General features: G+C 43.2%; 1 protein-coding gene across 1 annotated transcript in view; it reads right to left on the bottom strand.

Annotated features, from left to right (window-relative positions):
• Positions 1-14,911, bottom strand: part of LOC127582909 (poly(A) polymerase type 3) — a 29,486-nt gene extending 14,575 nt beyond the window's left edge. Inside the window, exon 1 of the mRNA XM_052038594.1 lies at positions 14,756-14,911. Within this exon, the coding sequence (XP_051894554.1) occupies positions 14,756-14,763 (8 nt within the window). The 5' untranslated portion in view covers positions 14,764-14,911. The remainder of the gene's footprint in view (positions 1-14,755) is intronic.
• Positions 14,912-18,829: the final 3,918 nt, after the last annotated feature.

The raw sequence follows: 18,829 nt of genomic DNA, 5'->3' as shown, positions 1-18,829 counted from the left end.
AACGAGCAGAGGTATGTTTGGAGAAAAAAGGGTGCAGAATTTCATGAAAAGAACACCTCTCCAACTGTTAAGCATGGGGGTGGATCGATCATGCTTTGGGCTTGTGTTGCAGCCAGTGGCATGGGAAACATTTCACTGGTAGAGGGAAGAATGAATTCAATTAAACACCAGCAAATTCTGGAAGCAAACATCACACTGTCTGTAAAAAAAAAGCTGAAGATGAAAAGAGGATGGCTTCTACAACAGGACAACGATCCTAAACACACTTCAAAATCCACAATGGACTACCTCAAGAGGCACAAGCTGAAGGTTTTGCCACGGCCCTCACAGTCCCCCGACCTAAACGTCATCGAAAATCTGTGGATAGACCTCAAAAGAGCAGTGCATGCAAGACGGCCCAAGAATCTCACAGAACTAGAAGCCTTTTGCAAGGAAGAATGGGTGAAAATCCCCCAAACAAGAATTGGAAGACTCTTAGCTGGCTACAGAAAGCATTTACAAGCTTTGATACTTGCCAAAGGGGGTGTTACTAAGTACTGATCATGCAGGGTGCCCAAACTTTTGCTTCGGGCCCTTTTCCTTTTTTTGTTATTTTGAAACTGTAAAAGATGGAAATAAAAAAAAGTAATCTTACTTAAAATATTAAAGAAATGTGTCGTCTTTAACTTTATGTCTTTTGGAAATCAGGTCACCTTTTACTCACTTAGCTATTCACAGAAATTTTGACCAGGGGTGCCCAAACTTTTGCATGCCACTGTATACTTAATGCTCTCTTGGAACATCAACATTACTTAATTAGTTCAACAAATGAAAACTCTTATACAAGCATTTAATGAAATCACCTCACAATGAAATTGACCCAAGAGCAATGAAGACATCATATGTACTCCTCAACTGGTACCGGTACCATTACCATCATTCACGGAGAATAAAGCAAAATATCACTGCCTCCAGAGAGAAGCACCTTACAAGGCCACAGTTGGAGAATTGATGGATAAGGGAAGAGGATGCTGAAACAGCCTTGAAATTATTTGAAGAACAAGGATTTCTGAATTTATACCTCAGCCTTCTGTCTAACCCAACACCATATATCTGAATGCACGGAGTGTCAGGAATAAGGTAGGCGAGCTTGAAGCTCAGATACGAATGGGGAAGTATGATGTTGTTGGGATAACAGAGACATGGCTGCAGGGAGATCAGACCTGGGAAATGAATTTTCAAGGGTATACATGCTATTGTAAGGACAGGAAGGTGGGCAGAGGGGGTGGGGTGGCCCTGTTGGTGAGGAATGAGATTCAGTCCCTTGCAAGGGGGGACATTGAATCAGGAGAAGTAGAGTCAGAGTGGATAGAACTGAGGAACTGTAAGGGCAAAAAGACCCTAATGGGTGTTATCTACAGGCCTCCGAACGGTGGCATGGATATTGGGTGCAAGCTGAATAGTGAGTTAATGTTGGCATGTGGCAAGGGTAATGTCACAGTAGTTATGGGGGATTTCTACATGCAAGTGGACTGGGAAAATCAGGCTGGTACTGGACCCCAGGAAAGGGAGTTTATGGAGTGCCTCCGGGATGCATTCTTGGAGCAGCTGGTACGAGAGCCAACCAGGGAGAGGGCTATTCTGGATTTAGTGCTGTGTAATGAGCAGGATTTGATAAGAGAACTCGAAGTAAAGGAGCCATTGGGAGGTAGTGACCATAACATGATAAGTTTTTATCTGCAATTGGAGAGGGAAAAGGGCAAATCAGAAGGGTCAATTTTGCAGTTGAACAAAGGAGACTATGGAGCCATGAGGGAGGAGCTGGCTACAGTTGACTGGGTGGGCATCCTAGCAGAATTGTCAGTGGAACAGCAATGGCAGGTATTCTTGGGAATAATGCACAAGGTGCAGGATCAGTTTATTCCCCAGAGAAGGAAAGACTCAAAGAGGGGAAAGGGGCCACCGTGGCTGACAAAAGAAGTCAGAGATAGCATTGTGTTAAAAAGGAAGAAGTATGGCAGAGCCAAGCTGAGTGGGAAGATAGAAGATTGGGAAATTTTTAAGGTGCTGCAGAATTTAACTAAAAAGGTAATTCAGGAAGAAAAAATGAGGTTCGAAGGCAAGCTAGCCAGGAATATTAAGGAGGATAGCAAAAGCTTTTTTTTTAGGTATGTGAAGGGAAAGAAGTTAGTTAGGAACAATGTTGGGCCCTTGAAGACCGAATCGGGTGAAATTATTACGGGAAACAGGGAGATGGCAGTCGAATTTAATAAGTACTTTGGATCTGTCTTCACGGGGGAAGACGTAAGAAATCTTCCAGAGGTAAGGATGGACAAAAGGCAGAGGGTGACAGAGGAACTGAAGTGGATTGACATTAGGAAAGAAATGGTGATGGGTAGACTAATGGGGCTGAAGCCTGACAAATCCCCAGGTCCAGATGGTCTGCATCCCAGGGTACTAAAGGAGGTGGCTCTAGAAATTGTGGATGCATTGGTGATCATTTTCCGATGTTCCTTGGATTCGGGGTCAGTTCCTGAGGATTGGAGAATGGCTAATGTTATCCCACTTTTTAAGAAAGGAGGGAGGGAGAAAACGGGGAACTATCGTCCAGTTAGCCTAACATCTGTGGTGGGGAAGATGCTAGAGTCCATTATTAAGGATGAAATAGCAGCATATTTGGATAGCAATGACAGGATTGGGTCGAGTCAACATGGATTTACCAAGGGCAAATCATGCTTGACTAATCTACTGGAGTTTTTTGAGGATGTAACCAGGAAAATAGACGAGGGAGATTCAGTGGATGTTGTATACCTCGACTTTCAGAAGGCATTTGATAAAGTGCCGCACAGGAGATTGGTGGGTAAAATTAGGGCTCATGGAATTGGGGGGCGGGTATTAACATGGTTAGAAAACTGGTTGGCGGATAGGAAACAAAGGGTAGGGGTGAATGGATGTTTCTCAGAATGGCAGGCCGTGACTAGTGGGGTGCCACAGGGCTCGGTGCTGGGACCGCAGCTGTTTACGATCTATGTTGATGATTTAGATGAAGGCATTGTGAATAACATTAGCAAGTTTGCTGATGATACAAAGTTGGGTGGCAGTGCGACATGTGTAGAGGAAATTAGGAGAATTCAAGGTGATTTGGATAGGTTGGGTAAGTGGGCAGATACTTGGCAGATGAAGTTTAATGTGGATAAGTGTGAGGTTATCCACTTTGGGAGCAGGAACAGGAAGGCGGATTATTATCTGACTGGTGTGGAGTTAGGGAAGGGGGAAATACAAAGGGATCTAGGAGTCCTTGTTCATCAGTCACTGAAAGTGAATGAGCAAGTGCAGCAGGCAGTGATTAAGGCTAATGGAATGTTGGCCTGTATTACAAGGGGAATTGAGTACAAAAGCAAAGAGATTCTTTTGCATTTGTACAGGGTCCTGGTGAGACCACTCCTGGAGTATTGTGTACAGCTTTGGTCTCCAGGGTTAAGGAAGGATATCCTGGCTATAGAGGGCGTGCAGCGTAGGTTTACGAGGTTAATTCCGGGGATGTCGGGACTGTCTTATGCTGAGAGGTTGGAGAGACTGGGATTGTACACGCTGGAATTGAGAAGATTGAGAGGGGATCTGATTGAAACATACAGGATTATTAAGCGATTGGACAAGATAGAGACAGGAAATATGTTCCAGATGTTGGCGAAGTCCAGGACCAGGGGGCATGATTTAAGAATAAGGGCTAGGCCATTTAGGACAGAGGTGAGGAAAAACTTCTTCTCCCAGAGGGTTGTGAATTTGTGGAATGCACTGCCTCAGAGGGCAGTGGAGGCCAATTCTCTGGGCACTTTCAAGAAGGAGCTAGATAGGTTTCTCATAGATAGGGGAATCAAGGGATATGGGGACAAGGCAGGAACAGGATATTGATTGTTGAGGATCAGCCATGATCTCAAAATGGCGGTGCAGACTTGAAGGGCCGAATGGTCTACTTCTGCTCCTATTGTCTATTGTCATATCTGGCTCCATATCACCTTAGTAATATTGCCACTTCTGCACACTTTCACCAAAAACTTAATTCAGGCCTGAAATGATCTATCCATCATGAGAGTTAAAAAAAATACAGGTACTTTTATTGGAGTCTACTATAGTTGCTGTAGAATGATGTTAACAGGAAGCAACTTGCAAATTTGTAAATTAAAATGGTGTTTTGAGAAAAATACAGCTTGCCCTAAAAAAAATTCAGCTGAACTTAATGTTCTGCTAAGTACAATATGCACTGGAACAGTTTCATGTGTATGGCACAGTAAACAATGTCCAAAAACATTGGGATCATGGATGCAAGAGGACAGTCTACAACCTTCTATATTTGCATATTACAAAAAAAAGGAGTATATTATCTAATAATCACTTTTGGTCAAAACATAGTGAGCCAACAATAGGCGATCTTGAACAGAATAATGCAAATGCAGTGAATGAGGAGAGTACAATTAACAATGAGTTGGTGAATTATCACAAGCACAGGAATACCCACTTGGAACTTAAAATTAGTTATCCTTATTAAAGGTTCTTGACTACATTTTACACATTTTAGCTGCAGCTAAATGCACAGATATGTATACCTTTGTGGTGATTACATATCAACATTCGAAAAACATTGAATCGGATTCTATGCAACAGTCAAGAAACTCGGAATGAAATCAAAACCACACAATGGAAGAACTGCAGCACAACTATATGAAAAATAAACAAAGATGCTGAAAACACCTGCTTCTGACGAAAGAGTACAGATCTGAAATATTAACTGTTTCTCTTTCCAGAGATGCTGCCTGACCTGCTGAGCGTTTCTAGCACTTTGTTTGATTTCAGATTTCCAATACCTGCATTTAAAAAAAAAATCACAATACGATACTTCTAGGTTGTGTATTAGACAAAAACAGGTTCAATTCTTCCATGAACCACACACAATTTATCATGGATTCATCAATTATTCCCCTGTGGAAGCATTCAGCACAATCACTCTCTGATGACAAACAAAACTGAAGACTACTACATGAAAACAACTTGTTGCAGTCTATAGAAAATATAGCTTTAATTTGTGTCACAGGACAGGAGTGATTTATCATACCTCAGACTGTACCTAATCCTACAACCTCTAGTTCTGTTCTTGGTCAGATTTCTCTACTGCTTCAAATGTTTAATCAACATAGCATCAAAACCTATTTGGCAAAAACAGCTTTTAATATTCTATTTATTCCTCACAGAAATTTATTACCTACATCCTTTGAATTGTCATTGCTTGAATCCACAGAAAATCAAACTGACCCAAGTCTATCTTCGTAAACTTAAGCCACACATTAATCTTTCACGCTTTGGCTGCCTGGTTTCTTATTGGTTCAAAGTACATCAACTCAATTTTTTTGTGTGGACTGATCACAAAAATGGAAGAGACTCCTGCAAAAGTTAAATTATGTTAAGATTTTACTTTGCACTTGATTGATATTTTTGGCAATGGTTTCACAATGACTGGAAGCTCTAAGTAAACAATAAATAAATGGTATGCCAATCATTGCCAGATCACTATTAGAAACTAGTTTTTTTTAATTACTAGCTTTGAGATTCCTACATTCACTCCTGCAAGTTTCTATTTTATTAGCAATTATTTTATTAATAAAATTTGCTGTCACATTTCCATTCCTTCCACTTCACCAACTACTCTTCCCTCCCTCCCTCCCTCCAACCCTACTCCACTAAGCCGACATGAGGGATGAAAGGAGAAAAGTGCTAAAACAAAATCTGAAGAAACAAAGCTAGAAATATTGAGGGATCTATCAGTGTCTCACAACAATTTTAAAACAATTCTACTACTGATAGTTTTATACCACATGTTGCTTTCAATGAGATCTCCATTTGTCCATTTTTAATATACATGCTGTCCCCACATTACAAGTGCCCACCTTGTGGACACCCCTACATACAAACAAGCTCCCATAATATTAAGATAGAGGCATAAGAGACTGCGGATGCTGGAATCTGGAGCAGAGCACTGGAGGAACTCAGCAGGTCAGGCAGCGTCTATGCAGGGAAATGGACAGTCGATGTTTTGGGTCGAGACACTTCATCTGAACCCATAAATTTAACAGTCCAACACTCGTTCGTTTCTACAAATGGCAGAGCTACTTTCTCCTTTCTCTCCACTTTCAGTAATTGTTCTTTCTCATTGGTCTTGTGCTCTTGATATCATTCATTACAAAGCTGTAGAGCTGTGGTTATCATATTGAATGATTTGTATATTTTCTGACTTATGGACAAAATCGACTATTGGATGTCTGTAAAAACGGAACCCACTCATTACCCAGGTACAGCCTGTATCCCTTCTTCATCTGTTTCTTTCCTTGACTTTAAAGTAACAAGTTTTCCAACTTTAAAATTAAAAAATCCATAGTCCACTGGATTATATTCCTCCCCTCAGTGAACCAGTACAAAGACCCCAAGCTTACTGTTCAGATTTCTTCAGATGAGACAATCAAAGCAAGTGATTCAGGAGTCCATTTCCTCCACTTCCTTATTCCACTCTCAATAGGCATTAGGAACTCAAGTTTAAGAACCTCTCACTTTAATCATTACCTAATCTCACAAACTGTGCTGTAGTTTAAAATTCACAAAATGGGAGTCATTTCTCTGAACCGAACAGCACTCTGAGTTAATCTATACAACAGGACAACCTCATGTGACCTCTGGAGAAAAAACCCCACCTCAGCAAAGCTCAGTTAAATCAGCTAACCATGGCTGGCAACTCAGATCTGTATTTAAGCAAAATATTTTGCACTAACATGAGCACATTAACCCATAAATTTAATGAGAAAACTCCTCAAGATTACCATAATCCCCTCAATTAAAGAGTTTCAATAGAATAGAGAAAAAGCAGAAACTTGCTACTACACTTTGCAACTTTATCACATAAAGTAGTTACTAGCATGAAAAGCTGCAAGACAACATAACCTTAAAAGCACATTTCATGCTTACATGCTCACTGCACAAACCTACCATTATTCAAATGAATACAGCAAGGACTATTTATGAACAGCTACAGTCTACAGAGTTAAGGGTGCAACTTTGTTTATAAGTTTCATTCTAGATCCTTCAATGCAAAATTGTAAAGTAAAAGAATCAGACGAGCAAAAGTTATCTTCCAGATATTCCCTCAGCTAAAAATGTCAACCTCTTCCATGTCTGCAGGGATTCTGGTCATTGATCCATACTTAATGTGGCAAATGATAACCTTATTCTTAGCCTAATATATTCAGAAGTATAGACACAGATCTAGTTCAAAAGACCAGGGGAATTACATTTTCATTCCATCTTTCACATCCACCTTAGAATATCCAAAATGCTTTCTGAAGGATCACCATTATTTTAAAATGTAGGAAAAGCAAGAGCTAATTTGAGAAGAGCAAACTCCAACAAGCAGCAATAACAGCCCTGCTAATTTATTTATTGATTAGGGTTCAAACCTGAAGCTATTCTGGCACGGCTGAGCTAGAAACTTTCACCAGGATATAACAAGCAGTGTCACAGAGACTTTGACCTTTTACAATTTATATAAATGACTTGGATGAAGGAATTTCCAATTACCACAGGAATACCAAAAGTATGGTTACTAAATTTGTTGATAACAGAAAAACAGGTGGGAAAGTTGTGAAGACACAAGGAGGCCACAAAGGGATGTAGATCAGTTAAGTGAATGGGCAAGGATCTGAAAATTGGAGTATAATGGGGAAGCTTTCCATTTTGGTACAGAAATAATATATTATCTAAATGGTGAGAAATTGCAAAGCTATGATATGCAGCGGGATCTAGGCAGCCAAGTGAATGACTTGCAGAAGGCTAATGTGCAGGTACAGCACAATTATGTAAGTGAACAGAATATTATATTTTATTGCTAGTGGAACTAAACAAAAAAGGGAATTGATGCTTCAGTTATGTTGGGCAATGGTAAGATCACAGAAGTATTGGTCTCCATTTTTAAGGAAGGATGCAAATGCATTGGAAGCAGTTCAGAGAAGGCTTACTAGACTAATTATCAGTTACTGGACTGGTTTACAGCATCTGCTATTCTATTTACTTTTAATTCACTGGATTAATACTTGGAAACTGTAGGTTGTCTTATGAGGAAAGATTGGACAGGCTTGGCTAGAGTGGGCTTGATTGAAGCATTTTAGAATCTCTGAGGTCTTGACATTGTGGATGTGAGGATGTTTGCCTTTGTGGGAGAACCTAGAACTTGGGGTCACTGTTTAAAAAAGGTCATCCATTTCAGATACAAACTAGGTAAAATTTCTTCTCTGAGTTGCAAGTCCTTGGAACTCTCTTCCTCAAAGGACAGTGTAAAAAAAAGTCTTTGAATATTTCTAAGGCAGAGAAAGAAAAATATTTGATAAACAAGATGCTGAAATATTACTGAGGAATGCAAAGCTGAGGTTGCAATCATATCAGACATGAAAAATTATTAAACAGCAAAGCAAATTCAAGTGGCTGAGTGACCTACATCCAATTTGTAGGCTTGCATGTCATGGAGCTATAATTGGATGTTTATGAAAGGACACTTCCATTTCTTTCTCCTCTTCCTGCTAGCAACCCATTTCGTCACAAATGAAGTAGCTGATTTCCTGCTGGGTCCAAAATACTCCAGGGTCCTTGCTCACTTTTCATTGGTGAGCCTGGATAGTCTTGGCAGGTGATTACAGCAAGCTTCACAACCAAGCTTACTTTTGTCAATGGCCAACAGTAAGGTTGATAAATGGCCTTGATGTGCAGGAACCCATGCACATATTCCCTTCCCCAAACCAAGGTTACTTTTTCTTCCCTACAAAGGTGATTCAATCTAGATTAGAAATCAAATTTGGGCCCTTCTTATGGCTCAGTGACTTATTGAATGAACTACCCAGGACTTCAAAAGTGGCATTCATGTTTTCACCATCTTCAAGAATCATCTACCAGTTAAATTACTGATTACAAAGCCTTTCCACTGGAGTACTGAATTTTAGATTCACAGAATAGGCAAATCCTATTTTAAGAAGCAAATCAAAAAGCTTCTCCCTACTCTTTCGAAGGTTGCATACATCTTTTTCCAACCGCCACACATCCTTGCAAAGCTTCAGAATATTACAACTTGTCAAGCTATGAACAGATAAGAAAATAATATACTATATAATCTTCATTAATCCTACAGAATTCCTAACCGAAGCCTCAACACTTAGCTCACAAGGTAACTTCCAATAATGTTTTCCACCAAACATAACTTTCCTGCAAGAGACATGCAGAGCATAAATCAGTTATTTGGAATGAGTCTGATGTCCTGGTCTGTTAAACAACTGTCCTACAAATAGTAGCAGAATTAATGGAACATAAGAAATGTCTGCTGGAAAAGGTAATAGATTAAAATTATCTAGAAATTCTGCCATAATCAGGCTATGTTTTAGTTCCAAGAAGCATTTCAGTTCACCAAATGTCTCTAGCATGAATAGGTAAAAATTTCAGGTCCTTTGCTTGAACAAAAAAAATCCATTTTCCTCAAAGAGATGAATTATTGAATGTCTCATATGTTAAAGCTTTAAATTTAAATATCCTGAAATGAAGATGAGCTGACAGTGCAAGGATTGATAAAATAGTAAAAAGGCCCTACTCAACTAAAAGTGTGCCCTGATTAGACCACACCTGGTCCATTGTGCAAGTCTGATCTTTTTACCCACAGAAAGATAAACATTGATAGGGGAGTACAACAAAGATTCACCAGATTGATTCCTAGGATGGAGTGTTGCCCTTGAGATGGGATCAAGTACACTGGGCCAATATTCTTTAGAGTTTAGGAGAATTAGAGGCAGACTACTTGAAACAGAATTCTCATCAGCTTCAACAGGATGCGGGGATAATAGTTCCCATTACTGTGGTTTCTGGAAGGGGGATGGGGAGGGGTAGGGGAAAGGGAAAGGGAAAAGGGGTCACAATCTCAAAGTAACAGTCAGCCATTCAGGACTGAAAGCAAAAGCAATTTCTTCATGCAGAGGGTTCTGAATTTTTGGAATTCTCTTCCCAAAAGCGTGCTGAATGCTCAGACACAGCATCTTCAAATATGTGAATAATATAGGAATAAAGGGAAGTGTGTTTAGTGTAGCAAAGCGGTGCTAAGGTGAAAGATCAGCCATGATCTTTTACCAGGAAGAGCTAGTCAGGTGGATTCAAAATTGGCTTGGAGGTAGGAAGCAGAAGGTAGTGGTTGAGGGTTGTTTCTTGGAATGGAGGCCAGTGACTAGTGGTGTGCCACAGGGGTCGGTGTTGGGACTCTTATTATTCTTTATTTATATAAATGATTTGGATGCGAATGCACAAAGCTTTATCGGTAATTTGCAGATGACACAAAATTAGGTGTTGTTCATAGTGAAGGTTATCCTAGATTATCTTGACCAGTTATGGAAGTGGGCCGAGGAGTGGCAAATGGATTTCAATACAGTTAAGTGTGAGGTGATGCGTTTTGTAAAGTCACACCAGAATAGCACTTACACTATGAACGGTAGGGGACTAGGGAGTGTAATGGAACAGAGGGACCTAGGAGTACAAGTGCATAGTTCATTGAAAGTAGCTTCACAGGTAGACAGGGTGGTGAAAAAGGTGTTTAGCACGCTGGCCTTTATCAGCCAGGGCACAGAGTACAGGCGTTGGGACATTATGTTGCAATTGTATAAATCGGTGAGGTCGCACTTGGAGTACTGTGTACAGTTTTGGGTCACCCTGTTACAGGAAAGACTTGGTTAAACTGGAAAGAGTGCAGAAAAGATTTACGAGGATGTTGCCAGGACTAGAGGCCCGAGTTAAAGGGAGAGGTTGGCCAGGCTAGGTCTTTATTCCTTGGATCACAGGAGAATGAGGGGTGATCTTATAGAAGTGTTTAAAATTATGAGGCATAGATAAGGTGGATGGTAACAGTCTTTTCCCCAGGGTAGTGGAGTCCAAAACTAGGGGGCACAGGTTTAGGGTGAGAGGAGAAAGATTTAAAGAGGGGCAACTTTTTCACACAGAGGGTGGGAAGTGTATGGAATGAGCTGCCTGAGGAAGTGGTTGAGGCAGGTACAATAATATCATTTAAGAAGCACTTGGATAGGTATGTGGAGGGGCAGGGCTTGGAGGGATATGGGCCGAACGCAAGAAATTGGGATGAGTTGGGTGAGCACCATGGTTGGCATGGACTGGTTGGACCGAAGGGGCCCGTAATCATGCTCTATGACTCTATGATCAATTTGAATGGTGAAGCAAGCATGAAGAGCTGAATGGCCCACTCCTGCTTCTATTTCTCATGTTCTTCAGCAAACACCTGACAATGATGGAATGTCACAGATAAAAATCATTGGATCTGGTACATAGAAAGCCCTGAACTCCTATAATGATGCCCCGAGGAAGGAATGGCAATCTCCAACAAACAACCACCTTCCTTTGAACGAGGTGCCGGTGGAATGTTTTCCTACTCAATTTCCATATTCTGAGTCCATTTTCTCTCCATCACAAATCTGTGTTCATCAACTGCACCTTGTTCATCAAATACACGTGATCATAAGAAAATAGGAGCAGCAGTAGCAATTCAGCCTCTCCAGCCTGCTCCGCTATTCAAAGTTGTGCTGATCTTTGCTCAGACTCAACTCCTTTGTGCCAAATCCTCACAGCCCTCAATCCCCCTATCTTTCAAAAATTTATCTAGCTCCACTTGAAATATTTCTAATGACCTAGTTTCTATGTTTCTCTCAGGCAGAATTCCAGATTCAGAGCAAGAAGCAGCTTCTGTATAGCTTGGTTTCAACTGATTGGCCACATTGTGAAACTATGTCCCTTCATCTGAGATTCTCCCACACATCTACGCTGTCATGCCCCATTGGGTTCTTATAACTTCCAATAAGATCACCCCTCATTCTTCTAAACTCCAAAGAATATAAACCAAACCTTTCTAGCCTTGCTTGATAGGACAATCCTTTCATACCAGGATTTAGCCTAGTGAATCTCTTTTGGACTGCCTCCAATGTTGTTATTTATCTGCCCAGGTAAGCGTACCAAAATTGAGTGCAGTATTCACCAACACCAGGTACAACTGCAACAAAGCTTCCCTATTTCCAAATTCATCCCAAGTTCTGATCCTTTTTCTAAATCAATAATTAAGGCTCTCCCAAATTTAAAATAACTCCACCTCATGTCAAATGTCTTCATAGTCTTGTCCTCCACAAATTCTGTAATCTTCCAGACAGAGTGTTTTGGGTTTTTCAAAGTGTGATATCTGTGATTCACTATTTTTTTTCACCTCAACAATGCACATTGTTTACTCAGCTTACTGTGGTTTGGAATAGGCAGACACAGTAGGGAAGTTACTATCAGGACTGCACCAACAGTATCAGAGAATTATAGGACAGAGGGAGGCCTTTCTGCTCATCATGCCCGGATGAGGTTTCAATGGGACAATACTACAATGCTTCCTCCACAGGAATACAAATTACTTTTCCTACGAATGCCCTTCCAAATCATCTTTTCAAAATTTAGTACAGAACTTGCTTCCAGCAACCTTTAAAGCTGTGCATTTTAGAATATGACAATTTGCTCATAAAAGCGTTTCCTCACATCACCTCTAATTCTTCCAATTACCATTATCTGTATTGCCATTTACTCAACCTCTGCCACTAGTGATAGCTTCAAGTCATCCTTGATACTGTGCTAGTACCTCTGCACCTCTCATAGGCCTGACATCCTTCCTAGCATGTGGTACCTAGAACAATAATCAGTAATCCAGCAGAGGCTTAACCAATATCTTATACAGACTCACCACAAATCCACTCTATGGTTCAATTAATGAACACAAAGATCCCATATCAAAGGGAAAAAAATAATCTTGTACTTTCACCTCCAAAGATGTATGCATGTATTCCTCAGGTCTTTCTATCCCCATGTCCTTTTAAAACTATTTCCACTGCATTCCCCTTTTTCTGTCAAAGTGTATCACTTCACCCTACACTACATATATTGTCATTTGCCAAGTTTATACCCATTTCACCAGTTTCTCTCCATCTGAAGTCTGTTGCCATTCTCCTAATTATTTACTGTATTTCCAAGCTTCCTGTCAATTACAAATTCTAAAATTGAAAATCAACTGCAAATGCTGGAAATCTGAAATAAAAGCAGAAAATGCTGGAATTATTCAGCAGGTCAAATTATGAGCTGATGTCTAGCATACCAAAGTCGAGTTTAACCACATACATCAATAAAAAGAACAGTGATCTCACTAATAACCCAGGAGAGCATCACTCCAGTCCAAGAAGCAACAGGTCACAACTGCTCTTGGCCAATTTCTTATCCATGTTGCTACTGTTTTCTCAATCTCCTGCACCTTAGTTTAACTATAATTAGGGTTTTACATTCAAAGAATGTTAAACTAATTTTCCCCTTATTGATGCTGATTGATCTGCTGCAAATCCCCTACATTTTTTTATTTCCAGCATTTGCAGATGGATCCGCATGTCTTCGTAGTGTGTGATCATTCGAACAGCTTCACGTTGCTTCTCCTAGATCACATCACCCTACCTGAAAAGATGAATTGGTACTGGATGAAAAATTTCAGGTTTTAGAGTTACGGCGTAGTCCAGCACAGAAAGAGGCCCTCCAGCGCACCACATCACGTTGACCCTTTTGCTGTATCTACACTAATCCCATTTGCCTGCACTAGAACTGTATCCTTTCATGCCTTGCCTATTTAATTGTCTGCTTAAATGCCTCTTAAATGTAATAATTGTATCCGATTCCACCACCTTTCCTGGCAGCACATTCTAGGTATCAATCACTCATGTGTAAAAAGAACTTGCCCCTCAAATCCCTTTTAAAGCTCCCTCCTCTCACCTTACACCTATACCCTAGGTTTTGACTTTTATTTTTAATGGAATCAGGAAAGTTAGTGTTGCCTCCTACAGAAAGCCTCTCTTCAAACTACATTACGGTACATAGATGATTAAGAACACAAAACTACTACTTTTACTTACAGGATGGGAAGGAAGTAGTTCACCACCCAGAAGTTGGTCCCTCCACACAAAACAAGCTCACAACGGAACAGCTTCCACTACGACACCAAAAGGCGTGTTTTACAGTGGTTTCAAATAAAGTTGCTACCGACAGTACCAAAAAGTGCGCTTGACAATGGTTTCAAGTAAAGTTGCTTTAGCAAGGTCATCGTTGTTAATAGTCGAGAACTCGCAATAACATCAACATTTCTCACACTCCGTGAGGAAGGTATTTTATTTTTTTCCAAAAAAAAGTACCAAAAAGGAGCACATCTGCAGCGGTCTGGAAGGCAGATGACATTTCAACAGGTACAGTTTTGGACAGTGGAAGTTTTCAAGTGCCGATTCAAAAACACAACAAAAATTAATAATACTTAAAAAAGGCCTGTTAAGATTCCCTACAAGCCCAAGAGTCATTCAAAATAGCTTATATAACAGGCCACCGCCGCCAGGGGAAGGCCACAGAACACACTGGGAACAGGAGACTGCTCCCTCAGCCCGGAGAGGGAGATTAAAATAAACCTTCTCCGAAATATCATTCACTGTGAATAAAAGCAATAAATTAAAGCGCCGGCCGGCCGGCGGCAGCGGCGGGGGAGGGGGAGGCAGATGGAGACCGAGTGCGGCGGCAGCCGGCCGGCACGGTGCCGACCTTGCTCCGGCATCGGCCGCCAAGCCTGCGGCTGGAGTAGCACCCCCCTGCCCGTACTTACTATGGCATGGCTCGGCGCGGCTCCGGTCCACTCCCGGTCCCCTAACGGTCTCCCAGCTTCGCTCTCATCTTGTGCCCGCCACTTGTAGTAATCGCTTCCTTTACTGTTGCCCCCTCCCTCCCTCCCCTCAGTAAGCTGCTGCTACGGGTGTGTGTTGCTCCGGTTTCCCCCCCCCCCTCCCCGGCCCCGCTCCCTCTCCGGGATCCTCTCCCTCCCTCCCTCCACCTCCCTCCTACAACAAAGCGCCCCGTCCCAACATGGCGGAGGGCCGGACACAAACAACAACCCGCCGCAGCCAGCGCCAGCCGGCTCGACGCGCCCCGCGCAACGTCACCCCCCCCTACGTCACCACGGCACCACCAACCGCCCTCCCCTCCACCCGCGACACGCGCAAACGTGAGGCGGGAGCGGCCGCCCGGCGGGCTTTAGCGAGCGCCCATGTGCGCATGCGTACTCGTGCATTACCCCCCCTCCCTCACCCCGCCTCGCTTCCCTCACCGCCACCCCCGTCCCGCCTCCTTACCCCATCCCCTTCTTCCCCTCTCCTCCTCCCCCTTCCTCCCCTCCCCCTCATCCCGCCTCCTTACCCCATCCCCTTCTTCCCCTCTCCTCCTCCCCCTTCCTCCCCTCACCCTCATCCCGCTTCCTTACCCCATCCCCTTCTTCCCCTCTCCTCCTCCCCTTCCTCCCCTCACCCTCATCCCGCCTCCTTACCCCATCCCCTTCTTCCCCTCTCCTCCCCTCACCCCATCCCGCCTCCTTACCCCATCCCCTTCTTCCCCTCTCCTCCTCCCCCTTCCTCCCCTCACCCCAACCCGCGTCCTTACCCCATCCCCTTCTTCCCCTCTCCTCCTCCCCCTTCCTCCCCTCACCCTCATCCCGCCTCCTTACCCCATCCCCTTCTTCCCCCTCCTCCTCCCCCTTCCTCCCCTCACCCCATCCCGCCTCCTTACCCCATCCCCTTCTTCCCCTCTCCTCCTCCCCCTTCCTCCCCTCACCCTCATCCCGCCTCCTTACCCCATCCCCTTCTTCCCCCTCTCCTCCTCCTCCCCCTTCCTTCCCCCATCCCCCTCCTTCCTCATCCCCTCCCTCCCCTCCCCCTCCTCCCCCCCTCCCTTCCCCTCCTCCCCCCTCCCTTCCCCTCCCCCTCCCACCCTTTCCCTCCCCCCCACCCCCTCCCCTCCCCGCCTCCTCTTCCCCACTCCCCCTCCCATTCCCCTTCACCCTCCCCTCCTCCCCTTCACCCTCCCCCTCCCCTCCCCTCCTCCTCCCCCCCTCCCCAGGTGCCTTCCCACTACTGTTGGTGGAGGGAGATGACTTGACGTCAGTGTACAATTTGCCTTCAAACGCAGAAGGTTTCTTTGGTAAGTCATCCTAGGGGGTCACCATTGACCAGAAACTCAACTGGATAAACTACATAAATACCATGGAGATACAAGAGGTTCTGCAAATGCTTGAATCTGGAGCAACACACACACAATGCTGGAGGAGCTCAGCAGGTCAGGCAGCATTTGTGGAGGGAATAGGACAGTCAATGTTTTGGGTCGAGAACCCCCACCAGGAATGAAGCGGCTTGCTCCACCCCTTCCCTCCACCTTTTTTTACACTGGCTATCTCCCCTCTATCTTTCAGTCTATATGAAGGATCTGGACCCAAAACGTAGACTGTCCATTTCCCTCCATAGATGCTGCCTGACCTGCGGAGTTCCTCCAGTGCCTCTGTGTGTTGCTCTAAATACCATGGAGACTTTTTACTTTATTTTGGACTTTTTGTTTGTTCTAATTATGTTCTTTCTTGTAAAAAAAATTGTGTATAATTTTTGTTTAATTTATGTTTTCTTGTGAATGTTGTGTATCTGATGCTCTGTCTGTGATGCTGCTGTAAGCAAGTTTTTCATTGCACCTGTGCGTACATGTACTTGTGCTTTTTACAATAAACTCAACTTTGACTTTGACACAAGACACTGCAGATGCTGGAATCTGGAGCAACACACGAGATGCTCGAAGAACTTAGCGGGTCAGGCAGCATCTATGGAGGGAAATGGACAGTGGGTATTTTGGGTTGAAACCCTTCATCTGGACTGAAGGGGCTTGCTCCACCCCTTCCCTCCACCTCTTTATACTGGCTATGTCTCCTCTACCTTTCAATCCAGATGAAGGGTCTCGACCCAAAATGCCGATTGTCCATTTCCCTGCAGGGATGCTGCTTGATCCGCTGAGTTCCTCCAGCATGTGTGTTGCTACATAAATACCATGGCTACAAGAGCAGGTCAGAGGCTGGGTATCCTATGGTGATTCACCAACTGACATCCGAAGATCTTCCACTGCCTAAAAGGCATAAGCCAGGGCCATGAAGGAATACACAAGAGACTGCAGATGTTGGAATCTGGAGCAACAAACAAACGGCTGGAGGAACTCAGTGGAATGAGCAGTATCTGTGGGAGGAAAGGAATTGTTAATGTTTCAGTTTAAAACCCTGCATCAGGACTGCCTAAATACTTGCCTGGATGAGAGCATCTCTAACAGTGCTCTAGAAGCATGTACAAAGATGGCACAGTCATAGTGCTGCTGCCTTACAGCTCCAGCAACACGGATTTGCTCCTGACCTCAGGTGCTGTCTGTGTGGAGTTCACACTTTCTCCCTATGACTATAGGTTGTCTGGTTTCCACCCTTATGTCAGTGATATGTTGGTTGGTTGCTGAATGAGCCACAGTAAATTGCCTCCAGTGTGGCTGGAGAATTGGAGGGAGTTGATGAGGATTCAAGAGAAGAAAATGAAATTAGTGTGGTATTAGCATGAAGGTTCACACAGATGTGGTGGACGAAAGGGCCTGTTTCCATGCTATGGAATCCTAGAACTCTATTGCCATCCAGGAGAAAGTAGCTCAAAGTCAAAGCTGAGTTTACTGTCACATGCACAAGTACATGTACACACAGGTGCAATGAAAAGCTTACTTCCAGCAGCATCACAGACACATAGCATCAGATACACAACATTCACAAGAAAAAATAAATTAAATCTAATCATGCACAAATTTTACAAGAAAGAACACAATGAGAAAAAGAAACAAAAAAAAACACCCACTGCTTGCACACCATCCACTATCCAAAACATTCATTCCCTTCAATGGGGCTGCAATCCTCAAATGAATGAATAATACACAAAAATTTTTTTCCAGTACGTTTAAAACATAGAAAATAAGAAAAGGAATAGTGTAGCAGCCAGCTACACACTACAAAATGAAGACACAGAGTCGCTGGTTTGAAATCAGAAGTCGAATGAACGACAGGGGCGCGGTGCGCCTTTAATATCCCAAAACTTCCCGTGCTACAGTTCCTGCACTGACGTCACGCGCGGGTCACCTGACCTTCCCGCGCACAGGCTTTCCTAGCCTGACGATGGGGAAGAAGGAGGGCCCCGCGCCATCTTGGATCGGGGCCTCCGACGACACTCGCGATGTCGAGAGCCGGTTCGATGCCAGTGCGGTGAGTCGCTGCAATAGACCATTTGACCCATGGCGGATCCTTTACCTCAATACCATAGTCCATCTCCTCAAATCCCATTGATGCCTTTTGTATCTAGAAATCTATCTACCTCCTTATTAAATATATTCAGTAACTTGAACTTGCCTGTGGTTTGTGGAAGTAAATTTCCCTGATCAGCACCCTCTGAGCGAAGTAATTTCTCCATCTCGGTCCTAAACGTCTTACCCTGTATCCAGAGACTGTGATGTGTTATACGGCACTGAAAAAGACCCTTCAGCCCAACTCATCCATGCCAACCAAGATGCCTATCTATGCTAATCTCATTTCCCTGCATTTAGCCCATATCCTTCTAAACATTTCTTATTCATGTACCCATCCAAATGTTTTTTTTTAATGTTATAATTGAACCACCTCCTCTGGCAGCTTGTTCCATATACCCATCATTCTCTGTGTGAAACACCTGTCCCTCAGATCCCCCTTAAATCTTTTCCCTTTCACCTTAAACCTATGCTCTCTACCCTCAGAGACAGAATGTGACTGTCTACACTATCTATGCCCCTCATAATTTTATAAACCTCCATAAGGTCA

The sequence above is a fragment of the Pristis pectinata genome, chromosome 1 (genome assembly GCF_009764475.1).
Source record: "Pristis pectinata isolate sPriPec2 chromosome 1, sPriPec2.1.pri, whole genome shotgun sequence".
In the NCBI taxonomy this organism is placed as follows: domain Eukaryota; kingdom Metazoa; phylum Chordata; class Chondrichthyes; order Rhinopristiformes; family Pristidae; genus Pristis; species Pristis pectinata.
The sequence above is the reverse complement of the archived record's forward strand: the minus strand, read 5'-3'. Positions and strand labels throughout refer to the sequence as shown.